The sequence below is a fragment of the Adelges cooleyi genome, unplaced genomic scaffold (assembly GCF_023614345.1).
Source record: "Adelges cooleyi isolate 19-005CV unplaced genomic scaffold, UGA_ACOO_1.1 ACOO_flye_CR_arks_rails_tigmint_CR_PRNA_41, whole genome shotgun sequence".
Classification (NCBI taxonomy): Eukaryota; Metazoa; Arthropoda; class Insecta; order Hemiptera; family Adelgidae; genus Adelges; species Adelges cooleyi.
Genome location: NW_026096090.1, coordinates 3,615,859 through 3,636,559, shown reverse-complemented (window position 1 = coordinate 3,636,559; position 20,701 = coordinate 3,615,859). Strand labels below are relative to the sequence as shown.

General features: G+C 34.9%; 1 protein-coding gene across 1 annotated transcript; it reads right to left on the bottom strand.

Moving 5' to 3' along the window:
• Positions 1 to 3,118: 3,118 nt before the first annotated feature.
• LOC126841834 (zinc finger protein 358-like) lies at positions 3,119 to 7,832 on the bottom strand. The gene is made up of 2 exons (XM_050578509.1): positions 7,406 to 7,832; positions 3,119 to 5,434 (listed from the first exon to the last, which is right to left on the bottom strand). The coding sequence occupies exons 1-2, from the start codon at positions 7,503 to 7,505 to the stop codon at positions 4,191 to 4,193; spliced, it is 1,344 nt and encodes a 447-aa protein (XP_050434466.1). The 5' UTR covers positions 7,506 to 7,832; the 3' UTR covers positions 3,119 to 4,190.
• Positions 7,833 to 20,701: the final 12,869 nt, after the last annotated feature.

Below are 20,701 nucleotides of genomic sequence, written 5' to 3'. Positions count from 1 at the left end.
TTAGGTATACAGTGCAAAAGTCAAAATCAATGTTATATATATTTTATAAATGATATTAGTGTTTCAAAATGTTGATAACAAAAAAATATTTTTAAAACTATTCCACGATATTCTTGAAATATTAATGTTATACCTTGCTGTCTAGGATGTGTGTTTCAAAAGTATATAAAGTTTATCTTCTAAACATGCAAATCCATGTCTATATACTCGTAGCCTACCTTGCTCCACCCCCAAAACCGCAGTCGGCTTTAAAATAAAGACACTTTTCTGAAATTAACTTGACTGTTGCTAAATCATTGGGAACCGAAAGTTTATATCTTGCGGGGTATATGATTGTAATATCGTGCGTACATGGATTCTATCCGCATGTGTTCAGTGTGTTACTGGGACAAGGACGGGTCTGGGTGCGCTACATACACACACACACACGGTCGGATAAACATTTTGATATTCATTCGATAAGAATTAGCCGCTTCTAAACCGCCTACAAAAAAAAAAAAAGCAACTGTCCAAATAGCAGCGGCGCTCGCGTTTACTTATCGGTTATGAATTTTAACAAAAACCCCCGTTTAGCCTATATATGTTTTTTTTGTTCCGTATACATATAGGTACATTATATTATTATACAGTGTGGTTCGTCTATTATTTTTGAATTGAATGCGAAAAAAAAACGTTTTCATCAAAAAAACGGGTTCTGATACGGTTGATACTGTACTTATGAGTTTATTCCCCGCATTTGCTATAATTGTATATATATATATATATTCCTACTATGTGTACTGGGCCGCCCACCTTTTGCCCCGAGGACTTGCCGATTGCCGCCGGGGAACGGCACAACGCGGGAGAGAGGTAACAATTCAGCACATGGCCCACTTCAGCAGAGCCATCAGAGACAACGGAACATTATACGTTTCCTGGTTTAGGGAAAAAAAGTATTTCTGTTGATAAAAAAAAAACCCCTTTATTACTCTTTCAATTGTCGTGTGCCCACGTCGGATCACAAAGCATTTCACGTTTCAGGAAACGGGTTTTTGGCAAAAAAAAAAAGAAATAATAATAAAACAGTCTTTTCTACTCCGGTCTCCCCTAAACAAAAAAAAAAAAAAAATGATATAAAGGGGTTGATTAACTCCGGTTAATCCGCAACAAAGGGTTGGTGGCCATTGAGCGAATACCTTCTATTTTATTATTGTATTTTTTTACTAAGTTTTTTTTTTTTAGTACGTGTCACCACCGCCGGAGTTTCCTCATTCGTGAAATGGTTACAAATCATTTAAGAGGTAACCGTTTCCTATATAATATGTGTGCGCTACATAAGTCCTGGACGGGAGAGGGGGGCTCACTCGCGTGCCATATATAACACACGGAAACGTTTTTGTCCGGCGACGTGGTGACAATAATAATAATAATTTTTCAGCCGTTTTTCATTTTCTAGCCTCAACACTAGATATAGTACTACTACACCCTTCCCGGGCTTTAAAATTTATTGCGTTTTAAACGCCGTTTGCCGGCCACAAACATAATGCACTTGCACGCACAATTTGCGACGTTTATTCGACGTACAGCAGTATATAATATTATATAGATGCAATTTATTATTTTTCAAAAAAAAAAACACTGCGAAACACGAATAAATTGGTAAACCTCAAAACGATTTATAAGTACGGCTTAAAAGTTGATAATAAAAAAAATGTTAGAAAATAATTTAAAATAATAAATACATGACCTAAAAATGTCCTAAACGTCTGAAAAATTTTCAATAATTACTTTTTATTTAAATACACCTTATACTCTTTATAAACAATACAATTTATAAAAACAATTTTACAAAGAAAACATTTTTTAATACAAGATTTAGGTGATTAATTTCATTATTGAAAATGTATGTGTATGTTTAATTGACGGACTTCTGACAAAATATTTAGAGTAGGTTTGTGATTAGTGTTAACTTCTCCCCTTCCTCTCAAGAAAAAAATAATGTTTAATTCCTTCTCAAATAAAAATTTGACTCCCATAAAACATCTTATCGTTAGGGCAGGTTATGTTATTCATTATTAAAAAATATTTAATCCCTGAAAGTACAAATTTCGATAGGGGGATAAAATGAGTGCTAATGACCGTCTTATCCTCTCATGATTACCCCGTAAGAATAAAATTATAAAATAATAAATATTTAAAAAACCTGCAACCACAAAAAAAGAAAAATAATACACTACAGCACACAATACACATAGCTACCAAAATATGGGTTAACGCTGTGTAAAATGTACCTAATTTTTTTCCCTTTTTTGTGATTAATAAAAAAATGAATTATTAATGTTTTTAAAAAAATTATTTACCTATCTACAATTTGTTCTTTGGCGGCACACCGTACAATTACTAAACAATATAATAAAATAATACACGTATATATATATATATATATATATATATATATATTATATTTGATATAAACTACCAATTCTTACTTTGTACCTGCTGCGAAAAGGTCATCTACTGCTTGCAAACACAACCCCAAAACATAACGGGATTCTTATTTTTTCTTTTTATTAATTTGGCAAAGAAACCGTTCTTTGCCGAGGGTTTCTGTTCGGTTTGTTTGAACCCTCGAAGCATTTTTTTCATTACTTTTTTTTTTTGCAATGCATTAACCCATTTTCGTAGGATTTCTCTCATTTTCCATTAAAAAAAAAACACCCCCCCGTACGCGGATCTTCAAAAAAAAAAAGGAAACACATGCTCGATATAACGGCAGATTTTTGTTTTCAAAGGAAAAAAGGTACACTGCAAACAAGCGGAGAAATTCGAGAATTTTACATTCTACGCTATATATTATATAGGTCATAATCCGCAAACATAATAATATGACGAACCGAGAAGGGATAAAATATAATACCACGTTATATGTGAGTATACAATAATAAAACGCGGAAGTATAATGTTTTTAAAGATTTGAGCACTTTTATTATTCAGACCATAACTCAAAATACTTTAACAAAATAATAATAATAATAATAAATATATATTTATATACCTAAATAATTAATTAATTTAAAAAAAATGGCACGATGATAAATGTCAATAATTGTATACAATAAAATATAATATCGATGTCAGTTAAATAATAATGTGTGTTTGTATATTACAACGTAAACACTTTCCGTTTAACAAATGAGTAGGTAGGTATATCGTCTAATTATTTGTATTAAAATTTAAATTACCACAAGACAAAAAAAAAATATTATTTCGATAGGTTAATATATATTATATACGCTATTATATTATTTTCACACGACAGTGAAAAATGGAACAGACCACAAAACACAAACAACACTATTATTTTTTTTTAACCACCAAGTTATGAAATTAATAATAATAATTATATTATTGTAATATAATGAGCTAACATTTTTCCCCAATGTTATCCTCCACAAATATCAGTCTTAATTTTACGACAATTTGTACAACACGTTGATAATAGTATCATTAATATCAGTGATGAAATATAAACATGGAATAGATAATATCATATTTGATAAAATATATTCGTTGTTATAAATACAGGAATAGAAAAGTTGGGCTAGACATTAATTTAAAAAAAAATAGTAATAATAATAATAAAAACAATTATATCACATACGCACTTGTACTTTACATAACAAAATGGGAATGTTATTGAAACAAAAAAAAATATATATAAATATATTCAGACACAATGTTAAGATAAAATTAAAATATTATATGTACAATTATTATTAACACAAATTTCATCGCTGCCGCCCCTACTTTTAGTTTACCGGTGAAACGCCTAGCACCAACATAATTTACACATTATGCATACACGACAAAAGTGATGTGGTGGGGCGGGTGTACCCGACGGTCTTTTTAAATTAAAATAAGAAATATACATACATTCATATATACCAATATTTTAGCCTACAATAACTACTGTACAGGTTTATTTTATATATTTTTTTATATGTATTGCACAAATTTTTTGATTAACGTCAGAAAAAAAAAAAAGAAAAGAAAATCTACATATTACCGGCAAAAAAAAGTTTGAGCTGTTAAGTTACGCGTTCAATAAATTAAAAAAAAAAACACGACATCATAGGCGTGGAGGGGGGGGGCGTCGTGGCCATTGGTATTTCGTTTCCTTTCCCTCATTTACACGCGGCTGTCAGTGCTGGTTATTTACACGTGAGGTCCATGGCCAGGTCGACGGGCTGATCCGTTCGGGTTACGTCGACGATCATGCCGTGGCGTTTGACGTCGACCACGGTGTCCGACCGGGGCTTGACGGACAAGTCCTCGGGCTCGGTCTGTTCCGGTGACTGGAACTGTCCGAATTGCTGTTCGGCACGTTCCGGTGACTGGAACCGGGCGATGAACTGGAGGTAGTGGTACGGCTCGATGGTCGGCACGCTGGGCACGGGCGGCGACACTGCCGGCGGTTGGTGCATGTACACGGCTTGCGGTTGAGGCGGTGGCGATGACCAGTAGTTACAAGGTATGGTGGGTGGGGGCGACGGTGGCGGGGAACCGTGCGTGGCCGGCGACCACGGCATCGACGTGGACGGTTCCGTTTGGTCCGACAGAACTGTAGTTTGCGGAACGACCGTCACGTCCTTGTTGTTATTGTTGTTGTTGTTGTTATTGTTAGCTCCCCGTCGACGTTTTTGCGTCGGCTTGACCACACCGCCGGCGACGGCGCCGCGGGGCTTGCTGTTTTCCTTGTGCTGCCGCTTGTGGTCTTTGAGTTCGGCGGCCGTTTCGAAATAGGCGACGCAGTACTCGCAAGGGTGCGAGTTTTCGCCAGTGTGCGTCTTTAGGTGCCGCCGTAAGTTGGCCACCTGGACGAAAAACCGGTTGCAGTGCGGACACCAGAAGGGTTTTTCGCCAGTGTGCAAACGTACGTGTGTCTTAAGGTGGTGGTCGCGGGTAAAGCATTTTTTGCACACGGAGCACACGAAAGGTTTTTCGCCGGTGTGCGTCCGCTCGTGGTTTTGCAGAACATGTTTGTAGCCGAACTCCTTGCCGCACACAGTGCACTTGAACGGTCGGGTCTGTCGCTGTCGGGTGGATGCCGTGGACGGCGGGTTGGACGACGACGTGGACGACGCCACCGATGATGTTTCGTCGTCTACGACGGGGGCCGCGGCCGCCGCTGGCGGCTGGTTGTTGTTGCGTCGGTCCAGCCAGTCTGGGTGTAAGTCAAACACTTGTCGCATGATCTGCAGAAGGACAACGTCGGTGGTTGTGGGCGCCGCAGCCTCACGCTGCTGTTGTTGCGCGCCGCAATTGTCCTTCAGCCGGTGGTACGCGTCCACGAACAGCGAACGCACTTCTTGTTCGTCTCTGGGCAGATGACCAATATTGTAACGTTCTAGTAGCGCGTTTAACACTATATGTATCTGATCGTCGTTTACATTTCCTGCAATCACAAATAAAACATTACACGTTAATAAAATGTATAAACCAACATCGTGTAAATATTTAGTGGAAGTCAAAGGCAATTACAAAGGGATGGCTTAAGTAATTCTAAAATCGTTAAAACAATTTTGGTAGATAACCATAAATTATAAATTAAGTACTCAAAAAACAATATTTTATAAATATATTGAAGTATACATTTCTTAACGATTACCTAAATTTATATAATAAAAACATCCTCTTAACGTTGTTAGTGTATGAAAAAAATTAATCTACATTTGTTTGTTTAAGTACATTATAACGATTAATTTATCAATTAACTAACTAATTAATTTAATAAAAATCAAAAAATGTATTTAAAATACATATACATTAAACGACGTTTATGCGATTATGGTAATTATAATTATTTATTAATTTGTTTATATTATTTTAATACTAATTAATTAATTCACAGAGATTAATTAAATTTGACGTTAAAAACAATTAATTATTCAAGCATTACCCGACACGTAATCGTTTATCGACTTAATTTGGTTCTAATTGTCTTTTGATGTCAATTATAAGTATTATTATTTAATATTGAGAGTTTCAACGATAAACTTTCGTGTTACTACCGTTAATAAACATATTATACAATAATAATAACAACAATGTTTTTTAACACTACATACAGGTACACTATCATTATAGTTAATGTGGTCTTTCGGAAAAGAAAGGAGTAAACATAACAAAACAGGGTCTATAGTAATATTATATTGGTATAGGTCACGCGAGGAGGAAGCTTTAGCATGTTATTATTATTATATAGGACGGAGATTCCGCGTAAAGAGATATGATTGTTTTCGATCCGACAAGATTATTGTAAAACCGTATGGTCTACCTCACACCGGTACCTAATAAAAGTCGCTTCTTTTTACCTGACCTTTTTCCTACCGAGAAGGCGGACCGTCGTATCTCGGCACTCGTTATCACACTCCGTCGTATGATCGAAACCTCAAGAAAATAATATAATATCTACTATACCGTGTCCGGCCAATACACACACATACAATCTAATACCTACCGTAGTATAATAATACATGTATACTATACAAACAACGTAAACGTGTGATAATGTTTGTCTAATAAAAACCCGCTTGACTTGCGACAGTCAAATTGTATTCAAAGGCAACGTTTCCGGTTTGCCTATCGTTTCAACAAAAAAACAAACCGATAAACATTTTGTATTTGTTTTACGAGGCAGATAATAATATTTTATTATTATTATTATTTTCCACCGAATATCGGAGAGTTGAAAAAAAAAAGGCCAAATAAAATAATAGCAATAATAGTCCAGCGATAAAGGCGTATTTTAGATGATTAACGGTAATAATACATCTATAACACGGTAAATAGTAACAGAAAAGCCATTGAAACCGTATCATAGTCGACCGGGTTTTTCGTTGATATATTTTTAGTATTAACGGTCGTTGAATTAGTAATTACCCTTTCGCGTTATTATATTCAAAACGAGTTCGGATTTCTACTTTTAAGATAACAAGCTGGCCGATCGCCGACAACAACGGTCAACTTGTCTAGGCTAGCTGGTATAATATGATACACACACAATATAAGTGTAATATTATATGCTTAGATAAAATTTTATATCAAAACGTATTGAACTTCATTGCTTGTACGATTTGAGAACGAAATTAACGTGGTCTAGTATTTTTAAATAACAGCAAACAACGGATTTGTTGTACTCGCTACAATTAACTTATTAAATCTAAAATCAAAACTACTTGTTTACTATTAGAACATGAAAACCGAAACTATTGGATTAAGTAACTTAATATAATGAGAATAATACTGGTAAATAATAGCGGTAATGGTAAAAAACAAAAATGAATATTTTAAGTTAAGGCTGATCAGAAACCAATCGAAATGCGACAATTACAGTACAAGTTAATAATTAATAAGCGATATATACCCTTGATGGTCATGTCGTCCACGTCCGCTGAGGATGTCATGAACGGCTCGGACTTGGGGGTCCCCAAAATGGGCGCCATCAGACTATCATATAACACCATATAAACAACTGGGTGTCGTGGGTGACGAGACGAACGTGTCGTGTGTGCGTCGACGGTGAATCACACGCGGGCTCGCGCTGGGCGGCGTCGAGCACTCGGGTGATTGGACGGCGAGTTGGACAAAACGAACGGGAAAACAATTAACTGCGTCTAATCGGCGGCGAACACTAACGCGGGCACACAGACACGCGGACGTACAGGTGTGTGTGCTCGGAGCGGTTTGCGAGTCTCGAGTGTTCGCTGGCGAGGGAGTCTGCGACTTCGGAGTCGGTCGCGCGGGAGAAGATGAACAAGAGAGCACGGCTGAGCAACGACGACGTTCACTGTCGGCGCACACGGATGACACTGCGTTGCGATGCGATGTGGTGCGGTGTCGTTTTGCCGGATTTTTGGAAACCGGCTCGCGGACCCCGCACAGGGTGGGTGGGTGGGCGGGCGGGCGGCGCGAGGGGTCCGGCGTGTTGGCCCCGCCCAGTTCGTTCCCACCGCCGCCGGACGCCGGCAAATGGGGTGGAAGTAGGGAAGTAAACACGCGGCCCGCGCCGATTTTCCTACTTCGCTGGCCGCTCGCTCTCTCTTACGGGGTTTCTAATTTTTTTTTTATTGTTGTGCATTACTTTTTTTTTTTCCTTTCCAAACGACACATTTTACTTTTTTATTATCATTACTTCTACTACCGGTCTTTCGATTTTCTGGCTAGGAAGGTCGTCTCAGGCTACGCAGAGGACCTCGGGCACACAGAGTTTGGAGGGCCTGTAAGAGGAAAACGAAAAAAAAAAAACGTACAGATGTAAATTGTACATAATTCGGGGCTGGGGGCCCTGGGCTCGTAAGTGCCCCCACGTGCCCGGCGCTCTTGGGGTAAAGATGAAACTGGTGGCTAGTGTTTACATAATAATATAATCCCATATTATTAACAATATGATCGCTGATTTTCTCTGCGTCGACTACACGAGTTGAGGTAACTGCGGTTGTACCACAAGCGTCTATAATGTTAATAGTATTCGTTAGAAATAACATGCGGAAAATCGTAGTAATTACAGACTGGTTTACCGGTTATAGTGCCGCGAAGCAAGGTTTGACAAGGTCCTGGACAGACCAAAAATCGGCCTTTATGGTATGTCGTTTAAGATACAACAGCCCAACAACTTGTGTAGGGCTCTCATAGGAGAACGCTCGAGCCAGACCAGTGAAAATAAATGCGCCTTAACATGGTCACTAACTAACAAGTCAGTATAGCTACATCGACAATAGATATGCATACGCATTTGTTTAGCGCTTTTGGACGGCGAGCTTGTCCAAAAATATACAAATATGTGAAAACTGCGTATAATGTAATGCCTTAGTCTTTAAAATAATTATTTAAGAAGGTCGCCTAAAGTGTCGGTAAACCCGTATATATTTTAGTATGACTCTTATATACACATTGAACTGTTCTGCAAGTTTTAGATTATGTACTAATATCGGTTGCATTGCAACAATTATTATCATTTCAATTGTAAACACTGCAATATAATATGCAATCATTGCAATGCCAATTGAAACATTCATTCGACCAGTGCATCGATATGGGTCTACTATATTTTATTAGGTGTATACTAATTAGTAATTACTATTAAAAGTATAAAATGTTATTGTTTTCCTTACATACAGCAAATGATGATATGTAAATTAGGAGACCGAATAGGTGAGATTTCAGCAACACGTTTCCGGACCGAACAGAAAGGACGACATACCTGTTTCGAGAGACCTTTGTACCACATAAAATTGTATTTGCATTATACCGTACGATTCCATGAGAGCAATGTGTAACAGGATTAGACTATGGCGACAGCGCGTAGCAGGTATACAGGAAATAGTATGGTTGTTGCATTATATTATAGTAACGAAGCCTTTGCAATGAAGAATTTTCATGAATCACATTATTAGGTAGCTCGATGACCTAAAAACCATTAGTGTTACCCATTTCAAACCTCATCATTTTTTTTAAAGTCTAAAGCAAGCGTGACAAGTGTCTTGCATATACCGGGAAACGGTTTTTTATCGACATTGAATAATCTTTTTAAATATATTATATATTGACCACAAGACCTTTTTTTTTTTTAAAACATAAAAAAAACCTATATTGTGTACTTTGTTCTATAACAAACATTTAACGGCTATGAGTTTGTTATTCTCGCAATCTGATACTCTCAAAAATATATGACCCTTAGGATTTGCAGCTATACAAAAAAGACAAACGAGTTTTTTTTGCCCCTGAAACTTTTGCAATAATAAACAAACCTTTTACACGCAATGTAGTATGACTAATTTTTACTCAATAAAATAAAAATAAAAAAGAACGCAACCCACCAAAAGAAATATACTTAGGATAATGCGTTACATATTTATAATGTATAAGTTGTGCCGTAAGCAATGCTAATACACCGAGCGATGGCCATTGTTTGTCGTTAGAATACTTATTAGTATGAGAATATATACAGGTAACGCCGTGTGACTAAACTATAGTATTTGAATTGTTATAGTCAAAATAGAAGGTATACATATTATTAATTATTATCTATATATTATTATAGCCTTAGGTACCTAATAATTGGAATTTGGAATATGTGATTTTGAATATGTTCAATCATAGACAAATTTCTCAACTCGATTATTATAGAAAACAAAGAAATATTCTGGCTACGGGAAACCACCGCATCATACCTACTTACCCAGGACGGCAACTCTTGTCTCTTGTACAAGAGTTGTCAAACCGACCTAAAAAGGTTGGAAAAAAAACTTTATGTGTAATAAAGGTTTATGAAAAACTATAATAAATTATGCTTACCCGATATTAGAGTCTGGGCAGCAACTATATGCTCGCCGCACGGTGACCACAAAATAAATGACAAACCGATAATTTTAATGTTATCAAAATGTATATTCCAAGTTAATGATTTTAGACTATGGACTCTATTAAATATTCTATTTATAAAGTACTTGCATCAGATATAATAACATCTAACACGGGACGCTTCAATTAATATTGATAATACTAAGGCAAAACTCCTTAAGCATTAATTTTACCTATAGACATTAAAGAGATTTATATAAAAACGTGAATAATACAAATACATACGAATTTGAAATGCGAAATTTGTGGTCAAGACAAACGATTCCTGGTATCTATGTAGAGAATTTATTTTTTTATTTTGTTTTAACAATTTTTGGGACAAAATTTTGTTAGGTAATAGTTTGTTTACGTTACACGGACTTTACAATTTTTGAATATGTCGATGACCAATTTGTAGCTTAATACACAAAAGTAAAATATTTCATTAAAACACATTATCGAGTTTATAGTATAATAATAAATTGTTTTATACAGAAAAAAAACCGTACGACACAATGTCCTATGTGTAATAATAGTCGCTACTGTCTACTGCCTTTTTTTGGACTACATGATTCATATCTACATATATAGAGTATATACTGTGATTATGACATAGTGACAACGTTTACTATACTCTTTGCAAATATTTCATTTGAGATTATCAGGTTTTATTTTTAAACATGTTAAATAAAAAAAACCTAAATTGCGTTGGCTGTTATAATAGAAAAAACTCACGGGTTCTACTTTTACCCGATGTATAACGTCTAGGTCGAATAACATCTTGGAGATAACGCACAACGCAGTAAACGTCGCCGTCCGTTTTTTATTTTTTGCGAACAGCTCAGGGTAAACACTTTGATTTGGGTCTACGCAAGAGAGCAGAAGAGGAAAAAAATAAGAAAAGAAACGAATTGCCATTATTTGTTGTAAAATTAAGTCGAAACTAACTTATATGTATACAACATGGCGTGGAGTTATTGCGAACAAAAGGCACAACAGTGTAACTGTAAATCATATAATGTGCTCTTTTTTTTTTTCCGGAGCTCCGGTTTTACACGGGTTCCTAATTCCGATAGATCATTAGACCATCTCCGCAGGAAGTAAGTGAAAACTGCACGGAGAAGAAGAAGAAAAGGTAAAAAAAATAGAAAAAAAAGGTCATCGGTGCCAATTGGACATGACCGTACGAAAAAACTGCACTGCACTCTGCGCGAGACCACACAACGAACCGCAAACAGTCATCGCCGAACATCATTTCATTGTGTTAACAAAGTACACATGCGATAATAGTAATAATAATGATAAAAAAAAAAAAAGGGGATGTTTATTTTTTTATAAATATATTTTTTTACCATATTATTATTGTGATGAAAAAAAAACGAAGACGCACTTGCACACATAATAATAATCAATATAACGTACACATACGGTTCCGTCTAATAGACCTGACGACGGATGCGTTGTGAGTGTTGTTTGCGTCCCACGTTGTGTAAACCGCTTGCACGCACGACAAATCTCAAGTCCACAACCTTTTTTACATTGTGTCCGGGATCGGTCGGACCGCCTAAAGTTTGCGTTTGCTTTAAAAAAAAAAAAAAAATACATTACATACAATAAGCTCGAGGGGGGTTTTTAAAAGTAGTTTGTTTTTTAGATACATTGTATACATGCAACGGATGATGATGCGAGGTCGGTTTTAGCCTACAGGTTAGGTTCGACGTTTACTCATGCGGACGTTTAGAACATGTACCACGTGTTGGAAATTCGATAACAAACGCACAAACCGTGCAGTGAAACTTTACACGTCCGAACCCTTGCGTGTGTATATATTATACTTACCTTGCAAATTGCGCGTGACTTGGATGCACAATACCTAATCCCGCTAACGAACCAATTAACTTCAATGTGTACGTACGATATGCACTGGCCGCAAGTCGTCTGTCCCGTAGCTACACGCCGAAATCTCGGTGGGAATTACAAAGGGAAAAAATCTTAGTGTCTCTTAGAGCTCTAATTATATTGCAAATTCCTTCCGGTAACGGCAAATCTGGGCAACCGAGTATTTAATTTTTAACCAGTTAGAATTAGTTAAATTACTTGGAATTGATAATTCGTACAAGTAACTTTCACGTTTCAAAGTAACATACATAGTTACCTACATACAAGCTATAGGGAATAAAATTACCATCTAAGTTATAAACAATAATAAGTCAATATTTATGAAACATTTTATCTTTTTTTAAAATTAATTTAGAAATAATTTAGCAAACTTTGAAAGCAATAAAGTATCAAACGTTAATATCCAAAGTGGTACCTTTTCTTTGTTCTGATAGTTGTCCATCAGCGCTAAAAGGATGTTTTGAACTAAGAGGGGTTTAAGCAAAATATGTCTCCAAGACAAATTTTAAGTATTTAAATTTGGTAAGTGTCTGCCCTGTTAATTTTTCATATTCACTTGTATACAAAAATAACATGCCATTAATATGTAACCACTGTTTACTATTTTACAATTACCAGTTTTTAGTAATATATTTTATACATTTATTTTTGTTTTTTGGAGCCTTATCTATTGTATAATATGCCCGTATCTGTTGTAAGTCATCATAGCTGCTGTTGTCTGCTACTGGTAGATATGTGGACGGACGGACGGACAAACACTTCTGTTAATATGGTTGCCGAGTTCATAGATCATATAATATGACGCTGATATACTGGAGACGGTGCTCTTATCATGACTTCAACCAGCGCAACATAATGTACACAAACCTTTAGCGTGTTTGTGTTTGTTATCATCATATCGCATGGCTTATCGTTAATGTGTTTGTGTCTAAAAGATAGGTCAAGACTGAGCGGACTCGTATAGCTGCCACATGAGCTCAGGTAAGTTGTTTTTATAGTATTTATGTTATCGGTTTTTACGTGTAAATAAATGTATAAATGCATTATAATATTGTAATGAATAATTATTTATAAGAAAAAAAATATATTTTTGATAACGCTCGCGCACCGGTAAAAACAAACATAATTTGCATACTATAAATTGTTCATCTGTAAACAGCTGTTTACAAATTAACCTAGAGGTATATTTGGGACATCTTTTTCCGGTCAAAATTCAGACAAAACGTACACAATACATATCCAGTTGGAATAATATAGTTGGGCCAACTGAATTTTTAGTTAAAGCAAAGGGTGGACACTGATAAAAATTAACACGGTAAAGATACTTATCACACAAAAACGCGTCGGCCATCTTCTAAACATGCTATAACCATAATAGTTTATATCTATAAATTATTATGTTTAGTTGTATATACTATATAGATATAATTTATTATGATTATAGCATATTTGGAACACGGCCGTCACTTTTTTGTTTACATTTAAGTGACCCCTCTGCTTTCATCTATTCTGTGGTTAAAGCGACTATTTATTTGGTTATTCCAACTAGAAATTTATTGCGCCTCTATATTAACCTGTAACCATCATTTTAGTTGGACTAACTATGTATTTTTTTCCGCGCACAATCGGATTTTTTAATAAAATTTATAATAATCTTATCTTTGTGTACTTTAATAATTATTGCATGCTGCATGCAACACCTACGGCTTCCTACGACTTTGACCTTCTACATATTATTTATAATCATATGCTAATTAAGTAATGTGATTGATAGAAGTGGTTAAGCGCATAGGTAAATTGAAATAGACAAGATACTAAATTATAGAAAAAGTACTTATCGCTAATCAAATGGTCCCGTTATCACGTTATTGTAAACATTACAAAAAATATACTATAACGTTTTATTTTCACTTATTTGTTTTTTTAAAGTTTTTATAAATAAAAATTTATTGTTATCTACAAAAATATTGTTGAAAAAAAATTATATTCCAAATAACTATTAATCAAATTGTTTTTGTTTACCAACAATAGTAAGTAACTAAAAAATATAATCGGCAGAAACGACAGCATTCTAACATATTGATTAAAGTTGTACATTCTAACTTTCAAGGTCTATTTTTTTATTGCATAAAACAATTATAATCATGTAATTATATTTAGTACTGGATAAGTCATGTACATAATATCAAGTGGATATTATGGTATACCTTTGATGAATGAAATAGGTCCTACTGGGTTTAGGTCGAGAGTCATGATAACGTGTACTATTATATACTAGGTATTGCCCGTATTATGTAAACGCAAAACGATCCATACATTTTTTCTCGACAAAATACAATGCAAACGTGTTATAAATCATATCTATCTTCGCGTTTCTATATATACCCAAACCGCACGAGATTTGGGGTTTTTGATTTTTCGGTGAACGAAAGAGAAAATAATTATGTATTATACTACACGAGTATATAGTAAAAAAAAAAAAAAAAAATGATACCAAATTCACATTTTTATTCATAGTTGCAAAAAGTGTATAGCAACGGGTGGCTGACCGTCGCGTCATGGAGACCTTATACCATTCACGGTTTTGTGGAGGAAAACGTTTTTTTTTTTGCCCCGTACCCAATACAGTTAGGCGTCGCAGGATGTTGACCGGGTATAGGTATACATAGAATCTATTCGGATCTATTGACGTAAATGTGAACACATAACATGTTCTAGGAACGATCGCGAGGATATTACATTCCTTTTGCAAACAAACAAAATAAAACAGTTTTTTTTTTTAGCTTGACCCAACGCACATAATATAATATAGTTTCCGGTGGATTAAAAAATCCCGGTCCTGTGACTACATAACTCAAAATTCCATTCAAATAATGTAGTTGCAATGATGACCGTTCGGACCGGGACATGTGTTTTTTTTTTTTTTAATTTAGTTATGTCATTTGTCCTGTCTACGTCCTACGAATATTCTAGATACTTCTTGACACTGGGTACCTACCTAATATAGACAATAATGTTACTGCTACTTCGACTTATTATTGCTATACAACAACAAATTATCGCCTAAAGCAAATAATTAAGCCATAAAAGTCTTAGATAATGTTTATCTAACGATTAAACGGATTTATATCGTTAGACGGAATAAAAAAACAAATCTTAGATGATATTGAAAATTAATTACTTTTGATATGAAAAATTGTTTATTGTGGTCAGATTCCTTTGACGGAATATAAACATATGATATGGTTGGATTAACTAAACAGGAAATATTTTCTAGAAAAAATATTTAGTGTAGCGACAACAGTATTAAATAGATAAATACCAAATGCATACAAACATACTTCGTCGATTAAATTTAGCAATATTTAATAATTCGACGGTCTTTTGTAAGTGCGCTTTCAGAAAAGACGTTTGAAAATTAATTTTGAAATATCATACTAAGTATTTAATAAACATCAATGACACTTCGAACTACGAGTCTTTTGACTTTTAAAATCCGTACACAATGTACAGGAGGCTATTAAATAACTAAATTTTTATAAAATATGTACTTACCATATCTGACATATATTGTATTAATAGGCATAATATTATGTTTAATACATATCTGAAGATTCGTCTAATTGACCACTTTTTCGGTTTGCGTTTTTACGAACTATTGTGCTGTAAACGAATTTTAAGAATCTTAGCTTATACAAATTTCCAGAATTATCTTATCGTAGGTACATAATTATCGTGCAATAAACGTGGAAATCTACCAAACCCACTGATAAAATTTTTTTTTCTTTGATACTCTAAAATATACGAATTGGTTCATATTTCTTGCCATGTTATTTGAACCCACCTATTAATAATTACAAAAGACACATTTGTTTGCAACATACATTTTAAGTATGATACATAGAATTATAATTATAATAAGCAAAAACCATAATTTGTCACGACTCACGTTAAGAAAACCTAAAAAAAAATACTGTTTTATTTTTTAAATTTATCATTAATAAAAAAATATTAAAAACATTAAATATAGATTATGATACAAGATTCTCAGAATTGTTCTAATTAGGGAAAAATATAATAATTAAGTACAATCAATGTTAATCGGTGAGATAGTTTCATTATGTCTAAAATAGGACCCAATATTATATATTATTTACTCAATAAACGTGACGTACTTAATGCACATTGTACTTTGTATATCAACATTAGATGACCATTTCTCTTTAATTTAATATGCTTGTTGGCGATCAAATATAAATTAGTATTTAATAGGTATAACAAAAAAAATAAATAACAAGTCGACATAATACCTAGTTATATAAAAAAAAACTCTTATTTTTAAACAATGTTTGTATTGTGTATAATTTAAACTATAACTTAAAAAACATAGTGTTACATAATAGTCTTAGATACTTTAAGTATGGTCCTAAAGCTTTTTAATGGGTTGGGTAAGAAAATGGGGAAATGTATAGGTACAACACAAAGACAGATCTTTTAAGGATGGACCGATTGGTAGTACATAATGTATAAATAGCAATCCATGTAGTACATTATATCATATGTGTGTACCTGCGACCTAGGACAACGCTACCGTGCGTGACCGTAAAATGCATAGGCTACACACGTGCATTTGCATACGGATCCACCGCCGCCGTCAAGCGTCTGTTATTATTGCCCAGCGTTAAACTATATTCTGCGTGTACCTGTGAAGTCATAATGGTCTCATGGTTATTCGGGTACTTCTTTTGTAAGTAGCAACTCCAAAAAGTTTAGAGCACATCCCCAGAATTGTAAAAAAACATTCAATATAAATTAATGCCAGTGTATAAAAATAATTCTAAGCCATTGATGAGAATAATTCAAAAGTGACTTTTGTGTTTTGACCTTTTTTTACCCCCAGCGCGGTTTGGTTGCGTATATATGTATTTATATATATATAAATACACTTGAACATTAATATAGGTATAATTTTAACACGCTTTTTAACGGAAACTTTCGAGTCAAGTGTAATTTATGAAATGAAAAGTAAAAGTGCGGGCGCTAAATTAAAAGGCAGTTTCTGGAATGTGCAGGAGACAGAAATACATAAAGCACAAGTTTAAATTTAAACGTTTTTATATGGCCACAACACCTACCTTGTTTTTACAAGAGTTCTTCGTCGAAAACAAATATTTAGAAATCGAGTATCGTTTAAAAAAAAAATGATTTGATAAAAATGTGCCTTTGTGTCTTTTAATTGAACGCCCACGGAGTAAGTAAGCATGTAAAATTTACTTGTAGTTATATAAAATTATGGGTAAATAATAAAATAATTTTTAAACGAGACCATTTATAGAGAGACTATATTTTTGGCAATATAAAATGGGCTCCCACACATTTAAAAAAAATACGGGTTTTCAAAATGATTGACCAACTTCTTATTTTATTTATTTATTTGTTCTATTGTTGTTTAGTCATTGGAACCGAGTAAACGTTAAACTACCCGACAATGGTCGTACGTTCTGCGGGATAGGGGTATATGTAAGAGGAAAATGAAGTCGGCTGAATGTAACAATAGGATATTATATATTATATTATCACATTACCCTTAATATATTGCAAGTATATAAATATATATAATAGACTATATTATATCGGTGACGGTGTCCACCAATTGAAAACGTTTACAAAAAGTCAATATTTATGAGAAAACGCTGTAAACATAAATCAACATAATGGTCATGCACAAAGTATGAAAAGATTCACGTCGTCGGTGGTAAGACAGATGGTCAGATTTTTTGAAAACTATGTTCAAAACGAAGCCCAAAATATATTTTGTGTTATAACACGCGTCCAGTGTCGACCGAACCGGTCTCCGTGTAATTGTACGTATTTGCAATTAAAACGGTCTTATACCGTTGCAGTTTTTAAGGTATAGTCAAATCAAGTTATATACTATACCTATATATATATATTAAAATTTTTGATTTTTACACAAACCCAATAATAGTATAATATATAAACGTTTGAATAATATTATTGCGTCCGGGTACACTCTCTTTTCTAAACATTGTGTCATTCAATGTTAATTTTTATTCGAATCCGGGGAATCAGTCGACCGGCTGGACATCTTTGAATAATGGGGTGTGCGAAAAAAAAATCAAAGCAGCTGCGTTTTTGTGGGGACCCTTTTGCATATAAACACCGTTTTTTCCCCTTTTTCGATATTTTTTTTTTTTGTGTGCCAAAAGAATTATTCATAAAAATGTAAATTCGGTACCGCCGTCGCCGGACGCCATCTTTTTTTTCACCGTGACAAAAAACCCCTTTTTACCGAAATGCATAATAACAAAATATAAATAATTGAATCGGGTGCCCCCGACCACTTTCTCCTAACGAGGGCAAATAATAATAATAAAGGTTTTGCTTTCAACGGACTTTTCCCCTTTTATATGATGTTTTTTTCCATCCGGTAAATTTTCTATTTGCGCGCCGTAACCGCGTCGCCAATGACTTTCCACTTTAATCAATCAACGCCGCCGACGCGCGTATTCGAGGCATTAAAAGTTTTTTTTCGGCCCGCAGTCGACCTCATCAGTCTATTAACTATAATGTACTCTTGTCACTTTTTTCCACGTCAGAAATTTAAGTCGATTCAGCGCTCATTTGCGACTTATCTTGCAATTAATCAGAAAGCTTTTTGTCTGCGATATTTCCTTCTTTCTCCCTCTCTCTCTCTCTCTCCCTTTCTCTGTTTATATGTATACGTATAATTTTTTTATAGTAGGTACATTGGTTTTTGTATTCTAAAAATATTTTAATAAACCGGCGATTCTACGTTGAATACATTAAAGAATTAAAACTCTGTTATTGCTGACGGCACGGATTTTTGACGGGCTTAAAAAAGTATACATTTTCAATCACATCATTTATGAACGTCGATATTAATTAAAAACAAAGCGGAATAATATTTGTTGTTGGAAAGTAATTTAGGACTTTTGGCTAACTAACGACTTTGGATATTAATTACTATCGAATTTATGAATAACGATTAAAATATTCCAAAGTCGGCGTTTTTACGGAACATTTTAGGGCCGATAATTTTTTAAATAATATTATCAAAGCGTTTTTGTCATTTATTGTATTATATATTTTCCCGTTTAACGGATTCATTAATTCTGAAATTATAAAGTTATACGAATACAGTTTTTACGTGTGAACAATATAGATTTTCGCGGGTAATTTTACCTATTTAATTTTTCTTTATATTATATGATAATAATATGGGGAGAGACCTGATGTTGACAGCGACTTTAACAAGACGTGTATACAACGTCAAACTGAAGAGTTTGTGCGTTTGACAATATATGCAAGACCGGAACAGGAGCAAAAAAAAAAACTGTTTCATGTAAATATAATAAAAACGTGAAAAGAAGAAGTGTATTAACGAGTCGCCCCCCTGCTACTATTGCGATACGTACTGCTGTATGTTTATTAGCCCCCCGAGTGCTTGTATACATATATTATGTGAATTGAAATCGTTTCTCTTCTTCCTCCCCTCCCCCTAAACGTACAAATTTGCAAATCCCTCAATGGGTGTCCAGTATATATAAAAAAAAAAAAATGCATATTTCCCAAATCATTATAATAATGGGAAAGTAATTCTTGCGGGTTCGTTTGGATCACATAATATTATGTTGCCAGCCAGCCGCCGGTCGCCGCGCCATCCATCGATGGGTGATTTCCGGGTAGACCGACGGATTGCGTGAGAACCGCAGAGCGCCGCTTATATACATAATAATAATATACAAAACTGCAGCAGACCTTCGTCACTTGTGTGTGCGACCATGGCGGGTCGGGTATATAGCCTCACGGTTGATTGACGTGTTCGGCAATCCGAGTTTTTGCGCAAAAACAACTTCCTCGTCCGAGATAATATTGTACACACACACACACACGTATTGAAGGGGGCGAGTGCGGACAAAAAATCCTGTATAAGAAACTATCGATTTGCCCTTTCAACATTATGCAACCGGCGACAACACCTGCCGCGGGTCTCGTCCGGGTAAACAGGAACCCGGTCCGGGTTATGTGCGCATATTATATTATTGTACCGTGCAAATAATATGCGTTGGCCGTTTCGTTTTCTTTTCAAATATTATACAACGGCCAGAAAACGAGAGTACGGCGGTGGTTAGTAAGCGACAGATAGACGGGGGGAAGGACCGAGCCGCGGATTTCTTAAAATTTGTAAAAATACATCCCTTTGTCGTGCGGAGGAGGAGGTCTTCGCGGAACCCATGCCCGTTCTTTGGTTGCGTCGGGTTTCTTCACGTTCACCGAAGGCCACCGCGTTTGTTTTATCATAATCTCTCTCTCTCTCACACACACACACTACAACGTTATAATATTCTGTATCACAGGGAGTGGACAGCGGCCTCAG